At 35.3% G+C, this 27,605-nt stretch overlaps 1 protein-coding gene across 9 annotated transcripts in view; it reads left to right on the plus strand.

Annotated features, from left to right (window-relative positions):
- The window catches only part of ADAMTS6 (ADAM metallopeptidase with thrombospondin type 1 motif 6), a 362,071-nt gene that overhangs the window by 62,804 nt on the left and 271,662 nt on the right, over positions 1–27,605 (plus strand). For all 9 annotated transcript variants that reach the window (XR_010131756.1, XM_063700711.1, XM_055367654.2 and 6 more), the window contains 2 exons: positions 453–536; positions 1,050–1,195. Coding sequence is in view for 8 of the 9 variants with exons in the window: in XM_063700711.1 (XP_063556781.1) it covers positions 453–536; positions 1,050–1,195 (230 nt within the window). In the remaining variant the exon portion in view is untranslated. The remainder of the gene's footprint in view (positions 1–452; positions 537–1,049; positions 1,196–27,605) is intronic.

Here is a 27,605-nt window from a genome sequence, read left to right on the forward strand (position 1 = left end):
TGTTGTGTTTTTGACTAAGGTCATAAATTTTTGCTGTGAAGTAAATAATGATAAGAATTTACCTGTCTAAAATGGTAAAAAATTGGTCTAGTAATGTTTCAGTTCCATAAAAATACATTTAAAGATGAGCTTATCATTCATTTTTAGATAATATGACAGTTTTAGTGGATTGTTAAATCTTGTTGAAGGGTTTTGTTTTTTTTTTTAACTTGAAACATCAGCTCACCCTCTAATTTCCATGCTGTAGTTCATGTCTAGGAGGAAATATTTATTGAGGTAGACTTGTATAAAAACCTTTTACCAAGGCACCTTGAGGGTAGAGTTCTAAGTGATATGGGGTAATGTATACAATGGCTAAATTTATAAAAAATTGTTTTAGCACTTAAAAAACCAAACTATCACCCTATAATTTTTGTCTGACTTTGTGTCTTTTCTTATTTTCTGGAGGTCAGGTTGCCAAACTTTACCGTGATTCCAGCCTAGGAAACGTTGTGAATATTATAGTGGCCCGCTTAATTGTTCTCACAGAAGATCAGGTAAGAATGAGTTAGTTTATATATCTAATATTGTTAACAGACAGGCTATAGAGCTATAGAATTACTTATTATTAAATAATATGTTTTATTGTTGCTTCTATCAGGAAATTCTAGTTGGATATGATTTTTAGCTCTACACATTTAATATCTTAAGCAAATTTTAAATACATTACAAGAATATACCTTTTATGTTAAAGCTATATAGATTAGCTATGTTTCAGTATAAGGGTGAACATTTGCATGGCATATCTTATAATAATGATTTTCATTAGTTTTTGTGTTGATAATCTCACATATGTTCACATTATCATTAAAGCTGGAACTGGAAAAAAATACCAGTTCAATAATATACCAAATGAGCTCTAGGTCAGATATTACAGAGATAAAAATTGGCAAGAGATTATTCCTAGAAACACTGCTTCTAATTATAGTCCCACTTTAGTCTTCAAAAGTTTTAACAACTGACCTTAGTAATTTGTTTGGAACATTTCTGGTATGCATGTTGTATTGCAGCCAAACTTGGAGATAAACCACCATGCAGACAAGTCCCTCGATAGCTTCTGTAAATGGCAGAAATCCATTCTCTCCCACCAAAGTGATGGAAACACCATTCCAGAAAATGGGATTGCCCACCACGATAATGCAGTTCTTATTACTAGGTATGGTTTGTTGCAAGTATTTTTCCATTGATTGTTGTGTTTATTCACTATTGTAATAAATTTGGTTCTATGTAACGCCTCATTCAGATAATGAGTATAGAGAAAGCAAAATGGTAATTTATTTTTCACTACTGAGAAAGAATGTATTACACTATTATTGTGTTTGCATCAAATGAACCAAATAAGAAAAAAGAAAATATTAAGATTTGACTTAGAAATTTAATAAATAACTTTCCTCCTACTGGTAAGTTCTATTCATAATATTTAATCGAAAGCATGTAGATGATTTGTTAACTGAACAAAATACATACTAAAACAAGATTAAAACATATGAGAAAATACATATCTTAAAAATAAAGTGACCATTATCAGTTATAAAATATATTAACTATTTTTACCTTTCAGTTGTGTTAAAGTTTATTAAAAGGGAGGCGGATACTGGCAGTTATACAACTTACTTGAATGTTTATTTAATTTGAAATACTTTAAGATATATAAACATAAAAAAGCAGATTGATTACACTATGTGTTGAACAGCTTGTCCCTCAAGCAAAATTATTATTTGGTGATAACCCATTGAATTCTTATATTGCTTTCCAGTTTTACAAAACTGTTTTGAGATCCATTTTATTCTTTACTCTCCAGCAACAATTCTGTAGATAGTGTTATTATGTTACTCATGTTAGGAATGAGGGAACTGATAGGTAGGTTTCTCAAGATTACTCAGCTAATAAGTGAAAGAATAGGGCTCAGATTCTGGTGATCCTGTCTTTGATTATACGATGCTATCTGTTATAGTTTTTAATACTCTTAATTATAATTGGTTAGAAACATCATACTTAAATTATTTTAAGATAAGTGTGCCTTTTGACTTCTTATCAATATTTTAAAATAAAAAGTAACAGTAAACAATAAGCAAAATGGGAGCATTATTCTCTCTTGGCTAGGTGAAATAGTCTTTGGTATGATGGTTATTTCAATTTGCAAGGCAGTATTTAACATACGTTTCATCTGTGGTATGTTCATTGACTCTACGTTAGGTTCTAGGGAGGGAATACAAAGTATATGAGTTAGAATCTTGAGATCCAGTAAGATAATGTAAACTTTAGAAAAAGTTCCCGGGTAACTGAGTCATACAGTGAAATTTCTGAATTTTTTAAATAGTTATACTTACTTTAATTGACTTTATCTACCTGGCATCATTGGTGAGAAAATTTGGTTTACGACATGCTTGCTGAATAAAATCGTATGGTTCTATATTAATATATGTTGACATTTTAGTCTGATAAAATGTGCAACACCTTAGAGTCCTGTGGTCTGGAATATTCTTAAATATGCTTAAGGAATTAAAAATATACTAGGAATTGTGCGAATGTAGAAACCTTTCTGTTAAAAAATATGGACATTGATTAGTGTCAATGAAATTACTAGAACAAGATGTCTGTTATATATAGCTAACAAAACGATCATAAATATTTACATGGCTTTTGTATTTATATTTGTAAAGCCCTTTCTGTCTTCCCAAATGTGACGCACAGTGGGCTCCCAGTACTTCACATTTGCATTATTATATCTCCATTGGATTTTTACCTTTTGCCTCAAATGACAGAAGTTACACCAAGCACATATATAGGTATTCAAGTAGTAGAGTACATCTGGGCAATTAGCCCACCTTTCTTTGCACTGGCTACAACATTCAGCTGTCCAACTTTTTATTCTGAAATCGCCTTGATGTTTTCCCGATTCTCTGCAGGGCTCTTCTTTGCTTTTGTAAGCTACTTCGAGTGCCTTTTTGATGTTTGAGATTTAAACATAAATTTTTATTTTTTATTTTTATTTTATTTATTTATTTATTTTTGAGATGGAGTCCTGCTCTGTCGCCCAGGCTGGAGTGCAGTGGCATGATCTCGGCTTACTGCAACCTCCACCTCCTAGGTTCAAGTGATTCTCCTGCCTCAGCCTCATGAGTAGCTGGGATTACAGGTGAGTGCCACCATGCCCAGCTGATTTTTTGTATTTTTAGTAGAGACGAGGTTTCACCATGTTAGCCAGGATGGTCTCCATCTCCTGACCTCATGATCCGCCCACCTCGGCCTCCCAAAGTGCTGGGGATTACAGGCGTGAGCCACCGTGCCCGGCCCAAAATTTTCTTTTTAAACTTGTCTGCTAATGATCAGACTAGTACTAGAAATGATAACAGGATTTAATAAGATTAGTAGTTCGAAGAGTTCATATCATATTATTTTAGATTGGCTAATGTAACAGAGGTTAGAAAAATGCTTTTTGCAGCAGTGTAGAATTCTTTTTTGAACTCTTATTAAAGTTTCAAAGTAACTTCTAGCCTATTTAAAAGTCTATAATTATGTTTGAATTACTAGGGCCATAGAGTGACTTAACAAAATGGGAGGAGTATCATCTTTAATATTTAAAAATTGTTATTTTTTGAGGATCAGAGGAGAGGTACCAGTGTTGGACTCTGTCTTATATATTTTTTATTTTGAAATCCAACATGTGTTTAAATCGTACTGCTAATTTTTGTAAAAATATTTTTGAGAATTCCACAGATGATTTTATATTAATATTGAAAATTGGTTGATCTAACTCACTTATTAACATGTTCGGGGGTGTGACCTGACTGTTTATGGGTAAGATCATGATGCATGTTTGCTTGAAATGTCAACTTACTAGGGAGAATGTATAATGTATCAAGAATGCCAGGGCCGGGCGCGGTGGCTCACACCTGTAATTCCAGCACTTTGGGAGGCTGAGGAGGGCGAATCATGAGGTCAGGAGATCAAGACTATCTGGCTAACACGGTGAAACCCTGTCTCTACTAAAAATACAAAAAAAATTAGCCAGGCGTGGTTGCGGGCGCCTCTAGTCCCAGCTACTCAGGAGGCTGATGCAGGAGAATGGCATGAACCCGGGAGGTGGAGCTTGCAGTGAGCCTAAATCGCACAACTGCACTCCAGCCTGGGTGACAGAGAGAGCAAAAAAAAAAGAATGCCAGAGGAAAAATGATGGATATGTTTATTTCCACTAGGCCAAATTTTGTCCCAGGAACTCAAAGGTTTATGCAGAAAACCGTTTGAGATTGTAGTTACTTAAGTAACAATAGTTACTTTTAAAAACTCAAAATGTTATCCCGTCTTTTACAAATTATATCTTATTGTTTTATTTTGTTGATTTACATTTAAAACGAACTGTGCTCCGCAAAGCTATCAGATCGCTCTGACTAGACAGGAAGAAAATAAAGGAATTTTGAATGTTGTTTTATCTGATGTCAGTAGTATTGAATGAACACCAAAGAGCATATTTAAATTATTTATATATATTATACATGTGTATTTTATATGTACATATGTGTGTATACTATGTTCCATATAATTATTCATAATAAGTAATATATAATATAATGAATAACTGTTATCACTACCTAGATTTATCAAATCTTAACTTTATGCTATACCAAAGAGCAGCTTTAGGCCATTTTCTAAAATGATGATTACCTCTCTATGTTGTATTAACTACCTGACATCTTAGCTCTGAATACCAAAGTTAGTGCTATAATGTATAAATTTGTGGAAATATGGCAATATTTCTATAGTTTATTATATTTCATATATTATATTATAAATATACATTAGTAGTAGAATAATAAAACTGATCTTTCATTTTTGTGATCTATAATTTTAGTTAAAATATCAGTATTAGTAACTGGTATTGATTGCTTTCCTAGACTAAGATCTGTTAGAATTATTTGATGATTATTAAGATTCACCTAAATTAGTGAATGAAATTCACAATATGTCAGTGGTGAAATATGACATTATATACCTATGTCAAGAAATGATTAATATTCTTTACTTGACACTCTAGAAGCAGAATTTTTGAAGGCAAAATACAACTGTACATATATAGTTAAAAAGTTAACTTGCTATAAAACTTGCAAATTGTCTTTATTAAGCTTTGTATTTTGTTGTTTTAAAATTATTAAATTGACAAAAATTGTGTGTCTTTATGGTATACAAATGATGTTTAGGTATATCTCAACATTGTAAAATGGCTAAATCTAGCATTGGCTTGATATGTGTTGCCTCCCATACTTTATTAAGGTTTGTATTGATAAACCAAATTAATAGCTACTTAGGAATAAAAACCTGCAAGTTGACAGATTATTTAATTTAATTAAATTTTCAGATGAAGTCAGGAAATATCCACCACAAGTTTAAAGTCAAGCCCATATGTAAATCTATTTTGTGGTAAAATACTCAAGAAATCTATTTGTTGTCTGAAATTCAATAGGAATTCAAAGACATGGAGTATATTTGCATCAATGTTTAGCAATTAGCATGAGCAGACTAATGCATATATTTCTTGGCTTTCTCTCCTATAAAGTATTGGAATCAGGTTTTTCAATTTTTAAGATAATAATACGTAACAGTTTATATTTAGGGTAGGAATTATAGCCCAAGTTCTTTTTATGGTAACAGCTTTATTGAGATATAATTCACAAACCATACAATTTACCCATTTAAAGTATACAATTCAGTGGTTTTTAGTACATTCACAGAGTTGTGCAATCATCATTATCATCAATTTTAGAACATTCCATCACTCCCAAAGGAAGTCATCCTCCATTCCCTACATTCCCCTCAGTCCCCACTCCTACCCTAGTTGTAAGCAACTGCTAATCTACTTTTTGTCTATATAGATTTACCTACTCTAGACCATGCATACAAATGAAATAATACAACGTGGTCTTTTGTGACTTGCCTCTTTTACTTAGCACAGTGTTTTCAAGGTTCATCCATAATGTGGCATGTATCAGTACTTCATTCCTCTTATTGGCCTGAATTCTTCAGAATTCAAGACACCTTTTAAGACTGCCTCTATAGGCTATTTGTTAATTATTATACTTGTACAGTTTTTCATTAATGAAAAGCACAGGATTTATAAATACATCTCAAAATACAGATGCAAAAATTGCACACCAAGTCAAATAATTTAGTCTTTAATTAAAATGGGCATTTTATCCTCTTAAGGGGTCATGACTGTTTGCTTTGGTGCTGCTGGATTATAAAGGAATTAGAATTTCCAAAGTCACCTAATGTTTTCAGTTGGGAATACAAAAATAGCTATAAAAATGGTTTATTGTTAAAATTTGGCTTGCAGTGTGTGCATTTAAACAAGTTTTCTTATTTTTTAAATAATGTGTTTATCAGGATTATATATTGGTTTCATGGTAATGTATTAGAACAGATAGAGAAAGGGGAAGTTAAATGTGATATATTAACATTTATTTGTTATTCATTTATGGATTTTTAAAAATCTTTAAAGAAATGCCAGTTACCTCTTTTATGACCAGTTAAATATTTTATTTCACTAGCTTTTAAAGAATATATTTGGTTTATACGAAGTGTGAATTCAGATTGTGGGTGAATTAATTTTGGTATGTGGACATTTTGAAGCATTTATTTTTCTCTTACCACGCTGCTTTTTCTGAATTGTTTGAGATGATCATATAGTTCATCTTTCTAAAAGTGTATTAACACAGTGAATTGCAATGATTGGTTTAGAATATTAAACCAACCTTTCTTTCTTTTTTTCTTGAGACAGGGTCTCTCACTCTGTTGCCCACTATTATCTACCCACCCCCATTGCCCATATTCCTCCTCTTCAGTTTCCTTTCCTTTTATCCATGCCTTGTTGGTTTCTTACTCAGAAGTGTTTATCTTGATTCAGTTACCATTTCAATCTAGACTGACAAACTGGAGTAACTCTAATTTCTTGTGTGCACTGGACACTTTTAAGAGTGAAAGAGGGGGGCTCTGTGTGATGGGTCATGCCTGTAATGCCAGCACTTTGGGAGGCTGAGGTGGGAGGAATACTTGAGGTCGGGAGTTCAAGACCAGCCTAGCCAACATGGCGAAACCCCATCTCTACTAAAAATACGCAAAAACATTAGTCAGGCGTGGTGGCACGTGCTTGTAATCCCAGATACTCAGGATGCTGAGGTAGGAGAATCGCTTGAACCCGAGAGGCGGAGATTGCAGTGAACTGAGATTGCACCGCTGCACTCCAGCCTGGGCAATAGAGTGAGACTCCATCTTAAAAAACAAAAAACAAACCACAAAAAAACTGAAAGAGTGTGCCATTGACAGTTATGTCTGAAAAACAGGCACATATTAGCACCTGGTGAAAGAGGATTATGGTTATCTCAGGCATTACCTATGTTTGTTTGTTGAAGTTCAAATGGAAACAAGAAGATGCTATTTCCTCAGTGCCCAAATTTAATCAATTATCTTTATACACACATTGAATAAATAGTGTACCTTATTTGTAGTAGGCATCACTAAACAGTTAAAGAAGGATGTATTGTACTAAACTCTAAGGAATAGTAACTTAAGTATTTATATTGGTTTTATGGATGTATTGATGTATGTATATAACCAAATACCAGATACTTAAGTGCTTTACAGACACTTAATCATTTAAATCTTAAATAACTGCATGAGATAAGTACTGCTGTTTTTCTCCATATTGGAGAAGAGAGAGCTGAAGCACAGGAAAGTAAATTGATTGGCAAGGTCACACAGTAATTAGTAGAACTAGGATTTGTACCATGCAGTCTTGCTACAAAGTCCTTTTAGAAGAGTTATAAGGATATGCAACAAAAAAATAATGTGGTATCCTTTAATAACATTGGCACCTGTGGTAGGAAGACTTCTAGGATGGCCCTCAGTGATCTCTGTCTCCTGATATTCATGACCTTATGTAATCTTCTCCTCTGGAGTGTGGTCTAGCGAATTGACATCTTAACAATATGGAGTCTTCCAACTCATGAACAAAGTCTATCTCTCCATTTATTTAGGTTTTCATTACTTTCTCTCAGCAGTGTTTTGTGGTTTTCAGTGTTTTTATACTTTTGGTCATATTTTTTGATGTTATTGTCCATGATACTATTTTTAAAATTTCATTTTCAATATTAATAGTTTTTCACTGGTATATAAAAATGCAATAGATATTTATATGGATTTTGTATCCTGTAACCTTGCTAAGTTCATTTATTGGTTTTAATAGCTTTTTGTGTGTGTGTCAGAGTCTTTCTCTTGTCTCCCAAGCTGGAGAGCAATGGCACGATCTCGGCTTTGTGATTCTCCTGCCTCCGCCTCCCAAATAGCTGGGATTACAGGTGCCTGCCACCATACCCAGCTAATTTTTGTATTTTTAGTAGAGATGAGGTTCACCATGTTAGCCAGGCTGGTCTTGAACTCCTGACCTCAGGTGTTCTGCCTGCCTCGGCCTCCCAAAGTGCTGGGATTACAGGCATGAGCCACTGAGCCTGGACTGGTTTTAATAGCTTTTTAATAGATTCCATATATAAAGATGATCATGTTGTCTGAGATGAAAGACATTATGCTTCTTCCTTTTAATAATGAATGACTTTTATTTATTTATTTATTTATTTTTCGCCTTATTGGGATGTCTAGAACTTCTAATACAATGTATAATAAAGGTGGTGAGAGCAGAGATCCTTGTTTTGTTCCTGACCTCAGCAAGGAAAGAATTCCGTCTTTCACCATTAAGTATGATGTTAGCTATAGGTTTCTTTGTTGATGCGCTTTGTCTGGTTGAGAAAATTTCCTTCTGTTCATAGTTTGCTGAGAGTTTTTTTTTTTTTAAATCAGGAATGGGTGTTGGAATATTACCAAATGCCTTTTCTGAATTGTTTGAGATAATCATGTAGTTTATCTTTTTTAAAGTGGATTAATACAGTGAATTGCAATGATTGGTTTAGAATGTGAAACCAACTTTTTTTTTTTTTTTTTTTTTTTTTTTTGAGACAGGGTCTCACTCTGTTGCCTAGGCTGGGGTGCAGTGTTGTGATCTTAAGCTCACTGCAACCTCTGCCTCCCAGGCTCAAGCAGTCCTCCCACCTCAGCCTCCAAAGTAGCTGGTACTACAGGCGTGCACCACCATGCCCAGCTAATTTTTTGTATATTTTGTAGAGATGGGGTTTCACTATGTTGCTTAAGCTGGTCTCAAACTCTTGGGCTCAAGTGATCCTCCCACCTTGGTCTCCCAAAGTGCTGGGATTACAATGAGCCACACTGTGCCTGGCCAAAACAACCTTTCATTCTTAAGATGAACTCAATTTGGTCATCAATGTATTATTCTTTTAATATAGTTAGATATCTAATTTACATTCCCACCAACAGTGTAAAACTGTTTCTATTTCAACCATTGTGGAAGACGGTGTGGCCTGGGTATACACCCAAAGGAATATAAACCATTCTATTATAAAGATACATGCACATGTATGTTCATTGCAGCACTATTCACAATAGCAGAGACATAGAATCAACCCAAATGTTCATCAATGATAGACTGGATAAAGGAAATGTGGTACCTATACACCATGGAATACTATGCAGCCATAAAAAGGAACGAGATTATGTCTTTTGCAGGGACATGGATGAAATTGGAAGCCATCATCCTCAGCAGACTAACACAGGAACAGAAAACCAGACACTGCATGTTCTCACTCAAAAGTGGGAGTTGAACAATGAGAACACATGGACACAGGGAGGGGAACAACACACACTGGGGCCTGTTGAGGGTAGGGGAAGGGGAGGGAGAGCATTTGGGAAAAGAGCTGATGCATGCTGGGCTTAATACCTAGCTGATGGGTTGATAGGTGCAACAAACCACCATGGCACATGTCTACCTATGTAACAAACCTGCACATCCTGCACATGTACCCTGGAAATCAATAAAAATATATATATAGTTAGATGTCATTTTCCAAAATCGTATTTTTTTTTTAGATTTATATTTATGAGGGATGTTGTTCTGTAGTTTTTTCTTAGACTGTATTTGCCTGATTTTGGTATTAGGGTAATGTTGCCCTCACAGAATGAGTTACGAGATAGTTCCTTCTTTTCAATTTTCTGGAAGAGTTTGTATAGAATTGATATTATTTCCTCCTCAGATGTTTTGTAGAATTGACAAGAAGCCATCTGCACTAGGAGTTTTCTTTGTGGAGTGATTTTTTTAAACTACCAGTTAAAATTGTTTAATAATATAGGGCTAATTAGGTTATCTTATTCAGTGAGCTTTGGTAGTTTGAGTATTTCAAGGAATATGTTTATTTTTTCCAAGTGGTGAAGTGTATTGGCATAATTGTTTATAATATCTTATTATCCTTTTAATATCTGTAGAATGTATAGTAAAATCACCTCTATGGTATTGGTAGTTTTTGTCTTTTGTCTTTTATGTCTTTTTCTTGTCTTTTGTCTTTTTCTAATCACTGTGGCTAGACATTTTAATAATCTTCTCAAATTTGGTTTCGGTTTTTTTTTTCATTTTTCTGTTTTCTGTTTCATTGATTTGTTTCCGTCTGTCTACTTGGTTCAGGCTTATTTTGTTTGTGTTTCCTTATGGCGGAAGTTGTGTCATTAATTTGAGACCTTTCTGCTTTTCTAATATGAGTGTTTAGTGTTAGAAAATTCCCCCTACATATAGCTTTATCGCATCTCACAAATTTGGATATGTTGAATTTCAGTTCCATTCAGTTCAAAATACTTTCTAATGTTCCTTTAGAGTATTTCTTTTTTTTTTTTTGACCCATGGCTTACTTAGAATTGTGTTATTTAGTTCCAAATTCCCCCCCACTGTAGAAATTCTTTTGTTATTAATTTCTAATTTAGTTCCACTATGGTCAGATAATATAGTTTGCATGACTTGAATGCTTTTTAGTTTTTTGAGACTTGGTTTATGGCCCAGAATATGGTCTTTCTTGGTAAATGTTCCAGGTGGGTGCGCTTGAAAAGAATGTGCATTCTGCTGTTGTTGGATGGAATTTTCTATATATATCAATTAGATTAATTTGGGTGGTCATGGTGTTTAATTATTCTTTACCCTTACTGAGTTGAACAATTTGATTATGATATGTTTTGGAGTAGTTTCATCATATTTGGGGTCAATGAGCTTCTTAGATCTAATTTAATCAGATTTTCACCATTTTAGCCAATATTTTCTCAATATATTTTTTGGTTTTGCCCTTCTTGCCTTGCTTTGGTGACTTTAATTGCAGATATATTTGGTTGCTTGAAGACAACTCACGTATGGTCTGCTTATGATTTTAAAGTCTCTCTTCTCTGTGTATTCAATTTTGGATAGTTTCTATTGCTGTGTCTTCAAGGTGACTTTTTTCTACAATGAGTGATCCATCAGTCTGATCTAATATGTATTTTCATCTTATGTAGTATAATTTTTTTCATCTCTAGTGGTTTAATTTGGGTCTTTTAAAAAATCTTTCAGATCTCTAGGCTTTAGAAAATACAAAAACTATTTTAAACATTTTGTCTACTAACTTTATTATATGTGTCAGTTTTGGATTGGTTTCAATTGACAATTTCTTTATTATGTACTGTATTATATTGCTTCTTTGCATACTTCGTGATCTTTGATGGGGTGCCTGACATTGTGTTATTTTACCTTGTTGGGTGTCAGATATTTTTGTGTTTCTGTAATTATTCTTGAGCTTTTCCTTGGGGTGCAGTTAAGTTCCTTGGAAACTGATTCTTGCTTTTAAAATTTGTTTTGTAGTACCAATTCAGTGTTCAGTTTAGGGCTAATTATTCCCCAGTACTGAGGCAAGTCCCTTCTGGGTACTCTACCCAATTGCCCTGTGAATCTTGTGGTTTTCCAGTTGGTCTGGGTGGATCTAGGCCCTATATTTAATGTTGTGTAAGTGCTAGGCATTATTACCTCTAATCCTTTTGGGTGATAATTTGCCTGGCCTTGAGTGCTTCTCTTACGTCATATGAGCCAGATTCACACTCAACTGAATAGTTAAGGGGAATCCTTTGCAAATCTCCACAATTATCTCTTTGTGTAGCTGCCTCTGCTGCTGTACTTAGTCCTGTAAATTTTAACTGTCTTTGTCTCCCGTATTTTCTGTTCTGTCTCTTCAACTCAGAGAGTCCACTGGGCTCTACTTTGTTTTCCCCACTCTGTTTCATGGCATTGAATTTCTCAAGGTAGTAAGCTGGGGGCAATCTTAGGGCTCACTTTGTTTACTTTCCCATTTCTCAGGGATCACTGTCCTTTGCTTCCTGATGTCTAGTGTATTGCAAATTGATATTTCATATAATTTGTTCATTTTAAAAATTGTATGAGAAAGCAGGATAAATTTGATCCCTATTAATTCATTTTGTCTGGAAGCAGAAGTCCCAGGCAAACATTTTAATATTTCTGTCTTACTTTTGAGAGTAATTGTAGACATCATTCTTCTTTACCCCTAAATACTTCAGTTTGTGCTTTCTAAGAAGAAAAACATTCTCAGCTGGGTATGGTGGCTCACGCCTGTAATCCCAGCACTTTGGGACGCCGAGGCAGGTGGATCACTTGAGGTCAGGAGTTCAAGACCACACTGGGTAACATGGCAAAACCCCATCTCTACTACTAAAAATAGAAAACTTAGCTGGGTATGGTGGCGCATGCCTGTAGTCCCAGCTACTTGGGAGACTGAAGCACAAGAATTGCTTGAACACGGGAGGTGGAGGTTGCAGTGAACCGAAATCGTGCCCACTACACTGCAGCCTGGGTGACAAAGTGAGACTCTTTCAAAAAAACAAAAAAATGGACAAAGACATTCTCTTATATAACCCCAGTACAGTTGTCAAAATCAAGATATGTAGTGTTGATACAGTACTATTATTTAATCTTCAGTTCATATTCAAATTTTATCAGTTGTCTTAATAATATTCTTTATAGCTATTTTCCCCCTCAGGCCACTAACTAACCTAGGATCACACGTTGTATTTACTTGTCTTGTTCAAGAGTCTCTTTTGATTTGGAACAGTTCCTCAGCCTTTCTTTCGCTTGACTTTGACATTTTAAAAGAGTATATAGCAATTTTTTATTTTATGAAACATATCTTCATTTGGGTTTTCTGATGTTTCCTCAGGATTAAATTAGGATTATACATTATGTCCTTTTAAATACTTCGTATCATAAGACATTTGATACTGGGTTTTCCAAATATTGGAAAAGTTTATTTTGATCCCTTGGTTCATCTAATGTCCACCACGTTTCTCCTGTGTAATTTTTCCCATTTTAATTAATAAGTAATTTTTGGCAAGTTACCTCGAGACTGTAAAGATCTACTTTCTTATGAAAATTTTACCCTCCAATTTTGGCATCCAGTGATGATATTCTAACTCTCGTTATTCTTTCGATATTAGGTAGTTGGCATTCTACGTAAATAAAATATTTTTTTCTTTCTTTCTTTAAATATGGACTCACACTTTTTAAAAAATACAGATTTGGAGGTTTCCTTTCTAGGGCTCCCTACTTTTTGGGATTTCCCGTCACTTTCCAGCAGCCCTCTCATTTCTGTAGCATTCTGTCCTTTGATTCCTCAAATCAGAAGACTGCCATCTTCTGCTTTATATTTTACCACCCTGCCAGTAAATAGCTTCAATAAACTGAGGATAGGGAAGAGAGGAGGGAGCTAAATGAAACAGATTGTCTCCTCTTAATCTTTCTTGTACAGAAATTCTAGAGTTCTCACCTTGTGTTTTTGTTTGTTTGATAGTTTATTTCTGCCAAATCTTTATGACCTTTGGTCTAATAAATGGTTATAAAATATTTTCAAATATATTTTTATGTTCTGAATAAAAAATGTATTAAATGAAGGGAAGTAGCTAACGTAAAGGCAAATTAAGTGAACCCCAAAGTACATACTATATCTGCAGCACTGTCCAAGGGAGAAGATGGCCAACAGCAAAAACAAGTATTTCAAGATATAATAGCAGATATTTTCTTGTGTGGGAGATGGATTCAACTATAGTTTTCTGACACTGCCTGTTAAAATATATAGGTATGATGTAGGAATCTGTTTCTTATTTTTTTATGTATGTATGTATGTATGTATGTATGTATGTATGTATGTATGTATAAGATGGAATCTCACTCTGTTACCCAGGCTGGAGTGCAGTGGCGTGATCTTGGCTCACTGCACCCTCCACCTCCTGGTTCAAGCGATTCTCATGCCTCAGCCTCCCAAGTAGCTGGGATTACAGGCACCCGACACCACGGCTGGCTAATTTTTTGTGTTTTTAGTAGAGATGGGTTTTGCCATATTGGCCAGGCTGGTCTCAAACTCCTGACCTCAGGTGATCCACTTGCCTTGGCCTCCCAAAGTGCTGGGATTACAGGCATGAGCCACCACACCTGGCCAGAATCTTTTTTTTATACGGAGCATTGGTGAAGCCTCTGGTAAAATATTATATTCCATTTTGAAAATCAGTTTGAGGTGAACAGCAAAACGAATAAAACCTTGGGAAATAGGTTTTGTGTTGAGAGGCTAATCCATCTAGGCTTACGTACCTTTGGAGGTGACAAAACCAATTTAGTTCTGAATAGTCTTCAAATTGTCAAGGAACTATTTTTGAAAATTGAGTAAATATTCTTGCCCTTTAATAACATCACTCTATCAAAGGGGTAACATTTAAATTATAGTAAGAAAGCATTCACTTGAATATTAAAAATACTTTTTTGACTAAGAGGTTTGAAATACAGTTGGCTCTTTAGATTCACAGGTTCCATGTTGGCAGATTCAACCAATCGTGGATCGAAAATATTCCATGGAAAAACCCCCAATAAAAAATAACAATACAACAATAAAAATATAACAATTATTTTCATAACATTTACACTATACTAGGTATTATAGGTAATTTAGAGATGATTTAGTGTATACAAGAAGATGTACAAATACTACACTATTTGATCATATGCAAATACTATACTCTTTTATATCAGACTGGAACATCTTTGGATTTTAGTATGTGCAGGAGTCCTGGAACCAATCTTGAGAGTATACCAAAGGATGACTATACCTTGTGATATGGTTTGGCTGTGTCCCCACCCAAACCTCATCTTGAATTGTAACTCTTACAATTCCCACCTGTTGTGGGAGGGGCCTGGTGGGAAGTAATTGAATCATGGGGGTGAGTCTTTCCCTTGCTATTCTTGTAATAGTGAATAAGTCTCATGAGATCTGATGGTTTTAAAAATGGGAGTTTCCGGGGCCGAGTGTGGTGGCTCACACCTGTAATCCCAGCACTTTGGGAGGCTGAGGTAGGTGGATCACGAGGTCAGGATATCGAGACCATCCTGGCTAATGTGGTGAGACCCTGTCTCTACCAAAAATGCAAAAAATTATCTGGGCGTGGTGGTGGGTGCCCGTAGTCCCAGCTACTCAGGAGGCTGAGGCAGAAGAATGGCTTGAACCCGGGAGGTGGAGCTTGCAGTGAGCTGAGATCGCACCACTGCAGTCCAGCCTGGACAACAGAGCGAGACTCTGTCTCAAAAAAAAAAAAAAATGGGAGTTTCCCTGCACAAGCTCTCTCTTCTCTTGTCTGCTGCCATGTGAGACATGTCTTTCACCTTTTGCTATGATTGTAAGGCCTCCCCGGCCATGTGGAACTGTAAGTTGATTAAACCTCTTTGTTTTGTAAATTGCCCAGTTTCAGGCATGTCTGTATCAGCAGCGTGAAAATTGACTAATACACCTCGTTAATAAAGATAGTGGTATTTACATTTTGAAAGATTTTTTTTTTTTTTTGAGACGGAGTCTTACTCTGTAATTGAGGCTGGAGTGCAGTGGCACTGTGTTGGCCCACTGCAATCTCCGTTTCCTGGGTTCAAGCAATTCTCCTGCCTCAGCCTCCTGAGTAGATGGGATTACAAGCGCTCACCACCAAACTTGGCTAGTTTTTTGTTTTGTTTTTTTTTTAATATTTTTAGTAGAGACAGGTTTCACCATGTTGGCCAGGCTGGCCTCGAACTCCTGACCTCAGGTGATCCACCCACCTTGGCCTCCCAAAGTATTGGGATTACAGGCATGAGCCACTGCGCCTGGCCAAGATTTTTTTTAAAATGAAGGGATGCAGCTTGCAGCTGTTTTTCTTAAATGATTTGAATGAAGCCTGGCTTTGAGGTGGGAGCAATGACTAATTTTCAAGGTTCTTTTAATTTTATGATTCCACGCTAACGTAAAATAAAGCGTGTCTTGAAATAATGTCACAATTTGTTGAAGAAGAAGCAAATTTGATAAGAAATAAATCGGTGGCCTTCAATCCTTTAATTGGGCTTTTTTGTTGTTTTGAGACAGGGTCTCACTCTGTCACCCAGGCAGGAGTGCAGTCACGCCACTATGGCTGGCTTTGTGAGTGTGTGCATGCGTGTGTGTGTGTGTAGAGATGGGGGTCTATGTTGTTTAGGTTATGTTGCTTAGGTTATGTTGCTTAGGTTGGTCTCGAGCTCTTCAGCTCAAGCAATTCTTCGGCCTCTCCCAAAGTGCTGGGATTATAGGTGTGAGCTGCAGCGCCCAGCCCCCTAATTAAGCTTTAGAAAAAGTTTGCAAAAATGTTTTAAATAATAATGGCTTTTAGGAATAGACAATACAGACTACCATCACCATTTATTTGACCTCTAAAGTGCATTTTATTTTAAAAAATATTCATTGTTTTTATTTAAAAAATTTTAAGGCCGGGTGCAGTGGCTCACACCTGTAATCCCAGCACTTTGGGAGGCCGAGGCGGGTGGATCACTTGAGGTCTGGAGTTCAGGACCAGCCTGGCCAATATGGTGAAATCCCATCTCTGCTAAAAATACAAAAATTAGTGTATGGTGATGGCACGTGCCTGTAATCCCAGCTACTTGGGAGGCTGAGGCAGGAGAATCGCTCTAACCCAGGAGGCGGAGGTTGCAGTGAGCCGATATCGCGCTACTGTACTCCAGCCTGAATAATGGATCAAGACTCTGTCTCAAAAAAAAAAAAATTAAAATATAATTTTTAACTAATTTTAGAATTACAAAAAAAAAAAGGTGCAGAGTTCTTTTGTTCTTTTATGATCCTCACCTTGCCTTTCCTAATGTTAACATCTTATGTAACAATAATGCAGTTATCAGGAACAGGAAATTAACATTCTTATAGTATTATTAAGTAACTTAAGACATTCCAAACTGAAAGAAAATACAGAGAAAATATAAGAAACCCATGTAGATTTAGCAGATGTAAACATTTTTATCATATTTGCTTTGAATTATTTGAAAAAATAAAAAATTACTCATAAAATTGAAAGCTTTCCTGCACCCAACATTTTCCCCCTAATTCCTTGCTTTGAGGTAACCACTATCCTGAATTTGTATGTATCCTCCCTATCCACGTTTGTATTCTTTTGCTCCATTAGCACATATACCCAAAGGTTAAGGAATAACAATACATAGAATATGTTTTTATTTTGTGTTTTATTTTTAAAATTAACTTTGTGTTTAATTTTGTCTTTTAATTATACTATCTAAAAAACTGCAGTTATCCTTTCTAATTTGATTTTTTAAATTCATCTTTACTTTCAAGATTTATCTATCTGATGGACATAGGTCTATTTAGTTGCTGTGTAATATGGATATATAGTCAGACTTTTACTGATGAGCATTTAGATTATTTATCATTTTTCCATTATTATAAACAATTTTAAACGATGCTGCAATCTGCGTCTTTGTATCTGTCTCCTTAGGAGTTCTCCAGGGCAAATACCTAGAAGTAGAGCTGATGGGTCATAAGGGATAATCATTTTATGTCTACTAAGCACTGACTAAATGCTCTACAATGTGATTTTACCAATTCACATGCCCCAAAGCAGTGTAGAAGAGTTCCAGTTTGTCCCAGCTTGCTTTGAAATGCTTAATACCTTGTAAATAGTCAATAAGTAGCAATTAGTTTTTTTATTATTATTGGACCCAAGTTGATGTTATTTTACTATCTTAAAAATTTTACTAGTAAACAATAAGCGAAGACTTAGATAAGTAATTTGTGTATTTATCTGTTATGAACTTAGTTTGTCATTGTCTTCTAGCTTTACTGTCTTATTGTAACGTACTTTTCCCTCCTCATGTCGTAGATGAATAAAATCAAGGGTAGTTCCAGTTATATTTCTTTTTTCTATAACAGCTTTATACACCATATAATTTACACACCATACAATTCACCCATTTAGCCTGAGTGAATTGTATAATTCACAGTTTTTAGTTTATTCAAAGGTTTTTAGTTGAATATAATTCAACGGTTTTTTAGTTTATTCATAGACTTGCACAACCATCACCACAATTAATTTTAGAACATCTTCCTCACCCCAAAATGAAACTTTATACTCATTAGTTGTCACCCTCCATTTCCCCAGTTCTAGGAAACCACAAACCTATTTTCTGTCTGTATAGATTTGCCTATTCTGGACATTTCATATAAATGGAATCATAAAATATGAGATCTTTTATAACTGGCTTCTTTTTACTTGTTGTTTTCAAAGTTCATCCATGTTGTAGCATGTATCAGTACTCCATTACTTTTTATGGTCAAATAATATTCTATTATGTGGATATACATTTTATTTGTTCATTCATCAGTTGATGGACTGGGTTGTTTCTCCTTTTCAGCTATTGTGGAAAATGCTATGGTGGACATTCATGTGGGAGTTTTTGTATGGATGTGTGTTTTCATTTCTCTTGAGTATATACCTAGGGGTAGAATTGCTGGCCCATAGATAACCCTGTGTTAACCTTTGAGAAACTGCCAGGCTGTTTTCCAAAGTGGCTGCACTATTTTACATTACCACCAGAAATTTCTCCACATCATGGCCACCAGCAATCTCTCTGTGTCATGGCCAACATTTTTTATTGTCTGTCTTGTTAGTTATAATCTTTCTAGTAGGAGTAATGTGATACCTAACTGTGGTTTTGACTTGCAGCTCACTGATAGCTAGTTATATTGAGCATTTTAAAATTTATTCATTGTCTATTTGTATATCATTTTTCAAGAAATATGTAAGGTACTTTCACTTGATTAGATTGTATTTCTTGTATTACATTTATATAAAAAGTTATATAAAATGAACACAACTTTATGAAAAATCAAGTAGTCACTCGGACTATATTAATTATTCAAGTATTTATTCAATAGATATGCTGCATAATGGAAAATAAGTGGATTTTGTAATCACGCAAACCTCGCATCCTGCTCTTGCCGTCTGTTTGTTGGTATTTGGGGCTGAACACCAAAGCTCTTTGAGTTTGTTGGATTATAATGTTATGACATGATGTGTGAGATTGTTGGTACAGTGCTAAGCACCTGGTAAGGAGGCATATTAATAATTTGGAGCTATTATTAACTGTGTGTTAGTCACATACTGGGTTTTGAGAAGAAAAAATATGGTGGAATCATAGAAGCAGCACCCAATTTTTCATGGAGAAGCGTCCAAGCATAACTTCATTAGGGTGTGATGTTTTATCAAGGATCTGAAAGTTGAATAGGGATTTGGATAAATGACAGATGCCTGCTCGAGAAGAAGGCAGTGCATGTATAATGATATGGAAAAGGTGAGAAAGAAAATGGCCTCATTTGGGGAACTAAATGGTCAGTATTTTTAGAGGGGAAAGAGTGGGTAAAGAATTATAGGATATATGACTGGACAGTAGAAATTCATTAATTGATTCATTCATTCAGCCCATATGTATTGAACTGATAATATGTCATGGTGCTGTTATCTTCTAGGTACCAGTATGAAGTAAGTTAAAGAATGAGCTTACTGGGTTTGAGGAAAAGAAGTGACATGTAGTGAACAAAGGGGAGGATGATATGCAATAATGTTAGAGAGGTTCCAGAGGCCAGTACATGACATAATATAAAGTAAAACAAGCAAACAAAGTTGTAGAATAAATCATACAACATTTCTTTTATGTTAAAACAAACTCAACAAAACTAATAAAAAAAGAAATTTAGCTTTTAATTACTTTACATAATGGGTGGCATTGAAGAAATTTAAACAGAAAAGTGACATGATCAGATTCGAAAAATGTTCCTGGCAGGGGTGTGGAGAATAGATTTTGTGTGTGTGTGTGTGATTAAGTGCTAATGTATGCAAAGCAGTGAAAAATGGGTGGAAAAAATTCAATGGCTCTTTTCTTTCTAGTTCAGAAAGGCTTTTAAGAGCCATTTGAATTAACATTTCACTTTCTTTTTTCTTTTATCCCAAAGAATTGGATGCCAGGCAAAAATTATTGAGTTCTGATGCTGGGAGATGGGGAGTTTTTGATGAGTGAGGTAGAACTTTGATGAGTGAGGTAGAGAGGAGATTTGGGGAATAAAGAGAGTGAAAACTCCATTTAGAAACTTATTTATTAGAAGTTTTTCCTCTTTTTTGGTTAAAATTTCGTGGTGGATTATTTTGAGATGATATCTACTAAATCAGCTATCTTTTGTACCCTACCCCACTACAAATTTGTCAAAAACTAGCATCTTTAAAAATTTTATTCTTATTTCATAAGTTCTCTACACCTTAATAATAGGCCAATGTTAAAGTAATGCTCATAGAAATAATTCTAAAAAGTCTTTCTAGACTAAGAGAAAACAATAATTGAGTATTTTACCCACCTCTCTCAAAATCTCTTCTCAACTTTCATTCAGTTTTAGTGATCTCATTCATTTTCATGGTTTTAAGTACCATCTATAGTTAAGTATATACAGCTTTAAGAATTATCTATATCCAAATATACATCTCTAGCCCTGACACCTCCCCTAAATTCTCTATTTGTATATCCATTTGCTTAATTGACATCTCCATGCATCTCAACCTTAATATGTCCAAAACCAAATTCCCAATTTTTCCCTCAAACCTGCTCTTTCTGCAGTTTTTCTCATTTCAGATTTTCTCTATGTGGCAATTATGTTTGCCTGTTACAAAAAATGCAAAAGTGGTTTCAGTTAGAAAACTAATATCAGGAAATTGACATGGGGAAATTAATATATATTAGGTTCAGCTCCCACAGAATATTTAATCATTTCCTCTGTTACCTTGTTTTACATTGGTATTTTTTGTTTGCTTGTGTCTCATATTTTGGTCCTGTCTTATGGTTAGTTTACACATATCATGGGCTAAATTAGCAAAACACACATACTTAAAAGTACAATTAAGATGGAAGAAGACAAATTACAGTTTTTGAAAAGGCATATGAAATGAAATATTTAGGGGATTCTGCCTACCAGCGTATTTCTCTGGAGTTATCTATTTAAGTGTCCATATAGGTTTGGAGAGCCTGAAAGACATACTTAAAATGATACAATATGGCATCAAAAGTTCCCTTGAAAGACAAACATTTATTCCTTCCTTTTACCAATTATAAAGGCTATTGAGAAACCAAAGCCTATGAGACATATAATGTTTATATGGCTGCAGTGGAAAGACTGGAAAAAGTAATAGGGAAATTATTAAAAAATAATTTTGAGGCTGTAGAAATAGTTATCTCCTCCAAGAAATACCTTGAAACTGCATTTATTCATTCATTGAGACACTCAACAAACATTTACTGAGTGCTTACTACGTGTTAGTTGTTGGGATTATACAACTGAATAAGTGATAAAAATCTCACCTCTTAACTTTCACTCAAGAGAAACTCGATTATGAATAAGTAAACAAATAAGTACACAATTTTAATGTGTGATATGCATCTGGGGTAGAGAGAAACAGTAACTACATCAAGTAGTAGAAAAGTCTGTTGAGATAACTTTTTAAAACATTCTGAAGAATGAGGAGTCAACAAAGAATAACAATGGCATGTGTTCTAAGCAAAGAAAAAAACATGTAAATGAGATGGGACAGAGCTTGGCTTATTTGAGAATATTTGCTACAAGAGTCTGAAAACACGCTCTTTTTTGCCCCTGCTTATTTTGGCTCTCTTATTCTTTGAACCCCCTTGCCTGTCTGTTCATTTTGAAAAACTGCTAACTGGGAGCTTTATTTACATTGGGTAAGGTTGGTTATGGAGGGCTTCTATTAGGGTGATTGGATATTGGTTGACTTTTTTCCTGAGGGAGCAAAAAAGTTTATAGGTCTTGTCTGTGAGACCATCCAGTTTCTCCAAAGAATAATCCAGTAGTGTCCTGCTTGGTTTTAAATGTTCCGAAAGTAAGATGGGAAAGGAGTGTGGGAGTGTTCCAAGTAGGCACATTGTCATTGTTTTCAGCCTTGGGCTTCACCTTTGCCTTATACTGGGTTGGGTGTCCTTGAAACTGAGCCTCTCTAATTCTGTTTTTGCAGAGAATAAAACTGGGGTCAGGGCTGGGAGAGAGAGAGCAGTTGTCTAGGTTTGTAGGGGTACCAAGTCTTTTGTATATAGGCCTTGAACCAATCTCTGTTTTCAGTCTTATATCTCAGCCCTTCAATGGTGGTTAATTCTTGATTTTCCATCTTTTTTTTTTTTAACAAAGATTATTTTATTGTTATTTAAATTAACCTCGCCTTCATTCAGAAATAGAAAACTAATGTTGATAATAATAGTTGCAATTATCAGCTACTATAATGATAACTGAAGTTATCTGCTGAAATGATAATAATGTTATTGGAGTAGACAAAATTTTATTAAATTTAAGACAGATTAGTAAATATAATTCTAAAAACTTCATGAAGTGTACTCTGGTAACACCTTAATTGTTAAGTGATAGTTGTTAGAATGCCTACTTTCTTAAAATACTACCTATAAAACAGAAAAGATAGAGGTACATAGTATGTAATACTTTCTAATTTTGTTTGTGAACTCTTGATTATTCAAATAGAACTATTGTTCATATTTTCTATGTCAGATATGTTACTAGCTCTGTATTTTATTGACTTTCTTTTAAAACTTCTGCAATTTAATAATTTAATTTTAATGCTGTACTGTTATTTAGTGCTGGCTTCTTCTGATTAAATGTTCAGTAGTATGATGGTAAACAATATCATATACAAAACATAAGGGAGAAAGGATTTCTTTTCTCACCCATCTGAGGGTTCATGGCTGACACCCCTAATAACAAAAGACCAATTAACAAAAGAAAGCATACAAGTTTAATATATTTTTAAAATTTTTATTTATTTTTTATTTTTGTAGGTACATAGTAGGTATATATATTTATGGGGTACATGAGATGTTTTGATACAGACAGGCAATGCATATTAATCACATCATTAATATAAGTTTTATGAGACACTGGAGCCTTCAGAAATGATGACCCAAAGAAACAGGGAAAACTGTACATTTTATGATAAGTCTGATGAAGAAGCAGATAATTGTGGAGAAACGAGATTGGACAAAAGGGGAGTGATCCAATGGTAATAAACTGGGGGGAACTCAGCAAGGCCTGTTTATCCAGATTCTTCTTTGTGTCTGTCTTCATAGTTAAGGACATTCCTTTACTCTGAGTATAAGGAGGACCCTCTGGAAGAAGGGTCTAATAGCTGATTTTCAGGGAAAGATCAGTTAGGTTTTATGACCTGCTTCAGTAGAGAAGGGGCAAGGGAAATTCTTTCTAGTTTCTGTGGACTGGTTTAGGAGAGAGGAGATCAGAGAGATCTTCCTGTTTCTGCAGTTTTCTCAATTTCCTTCAAGTAAAAATACTCAGTGTGCCTAGGTACTGTATTTTGGGATAGCATGTCCTGAACTCCATCAATGTAAATTTATTTTCAATTTCATGTTTGACTATTTCTTCCTGTTGATCCTTTTTCTCCCAATGGCAGTTCCTCATTTCCTCAACTTTTTTCTGTAGTATTTTTGTGTGGTCCTTAATTAAGTCTAGTGAGAAAGCAAGCCTTGATTTCCATACAAGGGTTTACTTAATACAGACTGAATATGCCCTTTGGTCTTCTCCCAGATAAACGCTCTAGAAAGTCATCATCATTACCAGACAGCAAGGTACTTTGTTGCGTATCAGGGTCCCCAGGAAAATTCAAATATGCAAGATAAGTTCTTAAATGGTTTGCAGAGAAAAGTAAGCAACTTGAGTGTAGCATGTCAACTGAGGAGCGATTTTGGTGCTTGGCAGTTAAGTACTTCTTGAAGTTCCCCCTGGTTTTTCCTTGAAGTCTTTTAAATCTGATCCTTCAGCATGTAAGTACTTTTACTTTTCAATAGAGTTGTAGAAGAATAATGATTATATTCATGAGTTTGAATGTTTATTAAATAAAAAAAGACTAAAAATGGTTAACACTTTCTTAGTGAATCTTTTTTGTTGGAAACAGAGGCAACAATTGAATCCATGTTGAAATAATGGTTTTTGAGCTTTTAAAGTGAACCTGTTGTATTATTTGTCCTGTTTCACAAATGATTTCTTAAAACAAGGAAAATGTAATAAAACTTTCTTTAACTTTTTTTTTTTTTTTTTTTTTTTGAGATGGAGTCTCACTCTGTTGCGCAGGCTGGAATGCAATAGTGCAATCTTGGCTCACAGCAACTGCTGCCTCCCAGGTTTGAGTGATTCTCCTGCCTCAGCCTCTCAAGTAGCTGAGACTATAGGCACACACCACCACATCTGACTAATTTTTGTATTTTTAGTAGAGATGGGCTTTCACCATGTTGGCCAGGCTGGTCTTGAATTCCTGACCTCAGGTGATCCACCTGTCTTGGCCTCCCAAAGTGCTGGGATTATAGGTGTGAGCTGTGCCTGGCCTTCTTTATTAACTTAATCATGATTAGACTTTTGATTATGTTTTTTTACTTTCCAAACTTAGCTTTTTTTCTACAAGTTTGGCTTTAAATTAAATAATTTTTTTCAAATACTGTTTTGAGTCATACTGGCATTTTTGTTTTTTTTTTTGAGACCGAGTCTTGCTCTGTTGATTATGTTTTTTTACTTTCCAAACTTAGCTTTTTTTCTACAAGTTTGGCTTTAAATTAAATAATTTTTTTCAAATACTGTTTTGAGTCATACTGGCATTTTTGTTTTTTTTTTTGAGACCGAGTCTTGCTCTGTCGCCCAGGCTGGAGTGCAGTGGCGTGAGCTTGGCTCACTGCAAGCGCCATCTCCTGGGTTCAGGCCATTCTCCTGCCTCAGCCTCCCAAGTAGCTGGGACTACAGGCACCCGCCACCACGCCCGGCTTATTTTTTGTATTTTTAGTAGAGACGGGGTTTCACCATGTTAGCCACGATGGTCTCAATCTCTTGACCTCACGATCTGCCTGCCTTGGCCTCCCAAAGTGCTGGGATTACCATACTGGCATTTTGACTCATACCTGCATTTAGCTGAATTTGTTTATCTGCTTTTATTCTAAATTTTAGTTTATCTGTATACCAAATAATATATTTGTAATCCTAGCCACTTGGAGGGCTGAGGTGGGAGGATCCCTTGAGGCCAGGAGTTTGAGGCTGCAATGAGTAATGATCATGCCTTGGCACTCCAGCCTGGGTGACAGAGTGAGACCCAGTCTCTAAAAAAATAATAATAATAATAAAAAAATAAAATTAAGTGATTGATTCAACTTCCTAATTTGATGTCAAATGATAGAATAAAAATAAAAATAGAAAAATAGAAAATTTATTCAATTATGTTGCTATTCAGTACATTTATATAACCGTAACAAGTTGCTAATATTTTGAAGTGGCATTTTTATAGTTCAAGTCTCTTTTAGGTAGTGTTGGTATTTTTTCTATCCTTTTACTTCTAACCCTTTTCTATTATTTATCATAGGCATGCCTCTATTAAAGAGCAAATCACTAGGAGACTTATTTCTTCATCCTTTTTGACAACCTCAATCTTTCAACTGTAAAGTTTGTTCTGTTTCTGTTTAGTGTGATTTTTGATGTATTTGAGTAGGCTTCTGTAATCTTGTGTAGAGCTGTTTATCCTGTTTAATATATAATGTGCCTTCTTTATCTGTGGGCTCATGTCTTTCATCAATACTAGATGTTTTGCAGCATTAGATTTACAAATGTAACTTCTCAGTTCTTTCTGTTTTCTCCTGGGTTTCTTTTGACATATGTTTGACTTTCTCATTTATCCTCCAGTTCTCTTAAACTTTTTGTTTTGTTTTTAATAAGCTTAACTTGTCACTCTATGCAGCAGTCTGGGTAATTTTTTCATATCTACAAGTTCTTAAGTATCTCTTTAGCTGTGATTAATCTGCCACTTAACTCCACTAAATTTTTGTTTTAAAATTATACATTTTTTTGAAAGTGTTGTTTTTATCTTCCTATCCATTTTTGACAATTTTTTTGCTTTTAAAATATTTTAAGTATTTTTAAATTTTTTATATTTTGTTTTTACTTTCATTTTTTTCCCCAAGTGTCCCGTTCCCCTATGTAAAATAAAAAGAAGATAAATCTAAACTTGATTTTAGCCAAAAGGCTGAGAAGTGATAAAAGTAGGTTAATTTAGAAGCACAACTTAGTCCAGGCACCATGGCTCACACCTGTAATCCCAGCACTTTGGGAGGCCAAGGTGGGTGGATCACCTGAGGTCAGGAGTTCGAGACCAGCCTGGCCAACATGGCAAAATCCCGTCTCTACTAAAAATTAAAAAAAAAAAAAAAAAAAAAAAAAATTAGCCAGGCATGGTGGCAGGTGCCTGTAATCCCAGCTACTTGGGAGGCTGAGGCAGGAGAATCGCTTGAACTTGGGAGGCGGAAGTTGCAGTGAGCCAAGATTGCACCATTGCACTCTAGCCTGGGAGACAAGAGCGAAACTCAGTCTCAAAAAAAAAAAAAAAAAAAAAAAAAGTCTGGGTGCGGTGGCTCACGCCTGTAATCCCAGCACTTTGGGAGGCTGAGGCGGGCGGATCACAAGGTCAGGAGATCGAGACCATGGTGAAATCCCGTCTCTACTAAAAATACAAAAAATTAGCCAGGCACGGTGGTGGGCGCCTGTAGTCCCAGCTACTCGGGAGGCTGAGGCAGGAGAATGGCGTGAACCCAGGAGGCGGAGCTTGCAGTGAGCCGACATTGCACCACTGCACTCAAGCCTGGGGGACAGAGTGAGACTCCATCTCAAAAAAAAAAAAAAAGCAGCAGCACTACTTGAACTCATGCAATACATTTGTCTTTCTTCTTTTAGGTTTAGTTTATTTGTTCTTAATAATAAGATAATAATGTCCTAGGAAGGTATAACTAATAATGGCTAAATTGCACCAAGGACAGAAAGACCAGTTAGGAAGTATGACATAAATACCATACTGTAGAATTTGAGAGTGGGAAATTTACGTTAAGCAGGAACATCACAAAGACAAGTCTGGACTATTCTACGTGAAAGCCAAGAGGGAGTAGTCAAAAATAACACTGGGTTTCAACTTGTAGGATGAGAATGATTTCTTGCATTTACAGGTATGGAAAAGATGAGGTTATTGGCTTCAGAATATGAGAGTGATGGTAGGATGTTAGGATAGAAAAATCCATTAGGTAGGAAAAAATGCAGGTCTATCATTCAAAAAGTAAAACTTTATATATTGGCCGGGCACAGTGGCTCACGCATGTAATCCCAGCAGTTTGGGAGGCTGAGGCGGGCGGATCACCTGAGGTCAGGAGTTCAAGACCA

The sequence above is a fragment of the Gorilla gorilla genome, chromosome 19 (assembly GCF_029281585.2).
Source record: "Gorilla gorilla gorilla isolate KB3781 chromosome 19, NHGRI_mGorGor1-v2.1_pri, whole genome shotgun sequence".
NCBI classification, from domain to species: domain Eukaryota; kingdom Metazoa; phylum Chordata; class Mammalia; order Primates; family Hominidae; genus Gorilla; species Gorilla gorilla.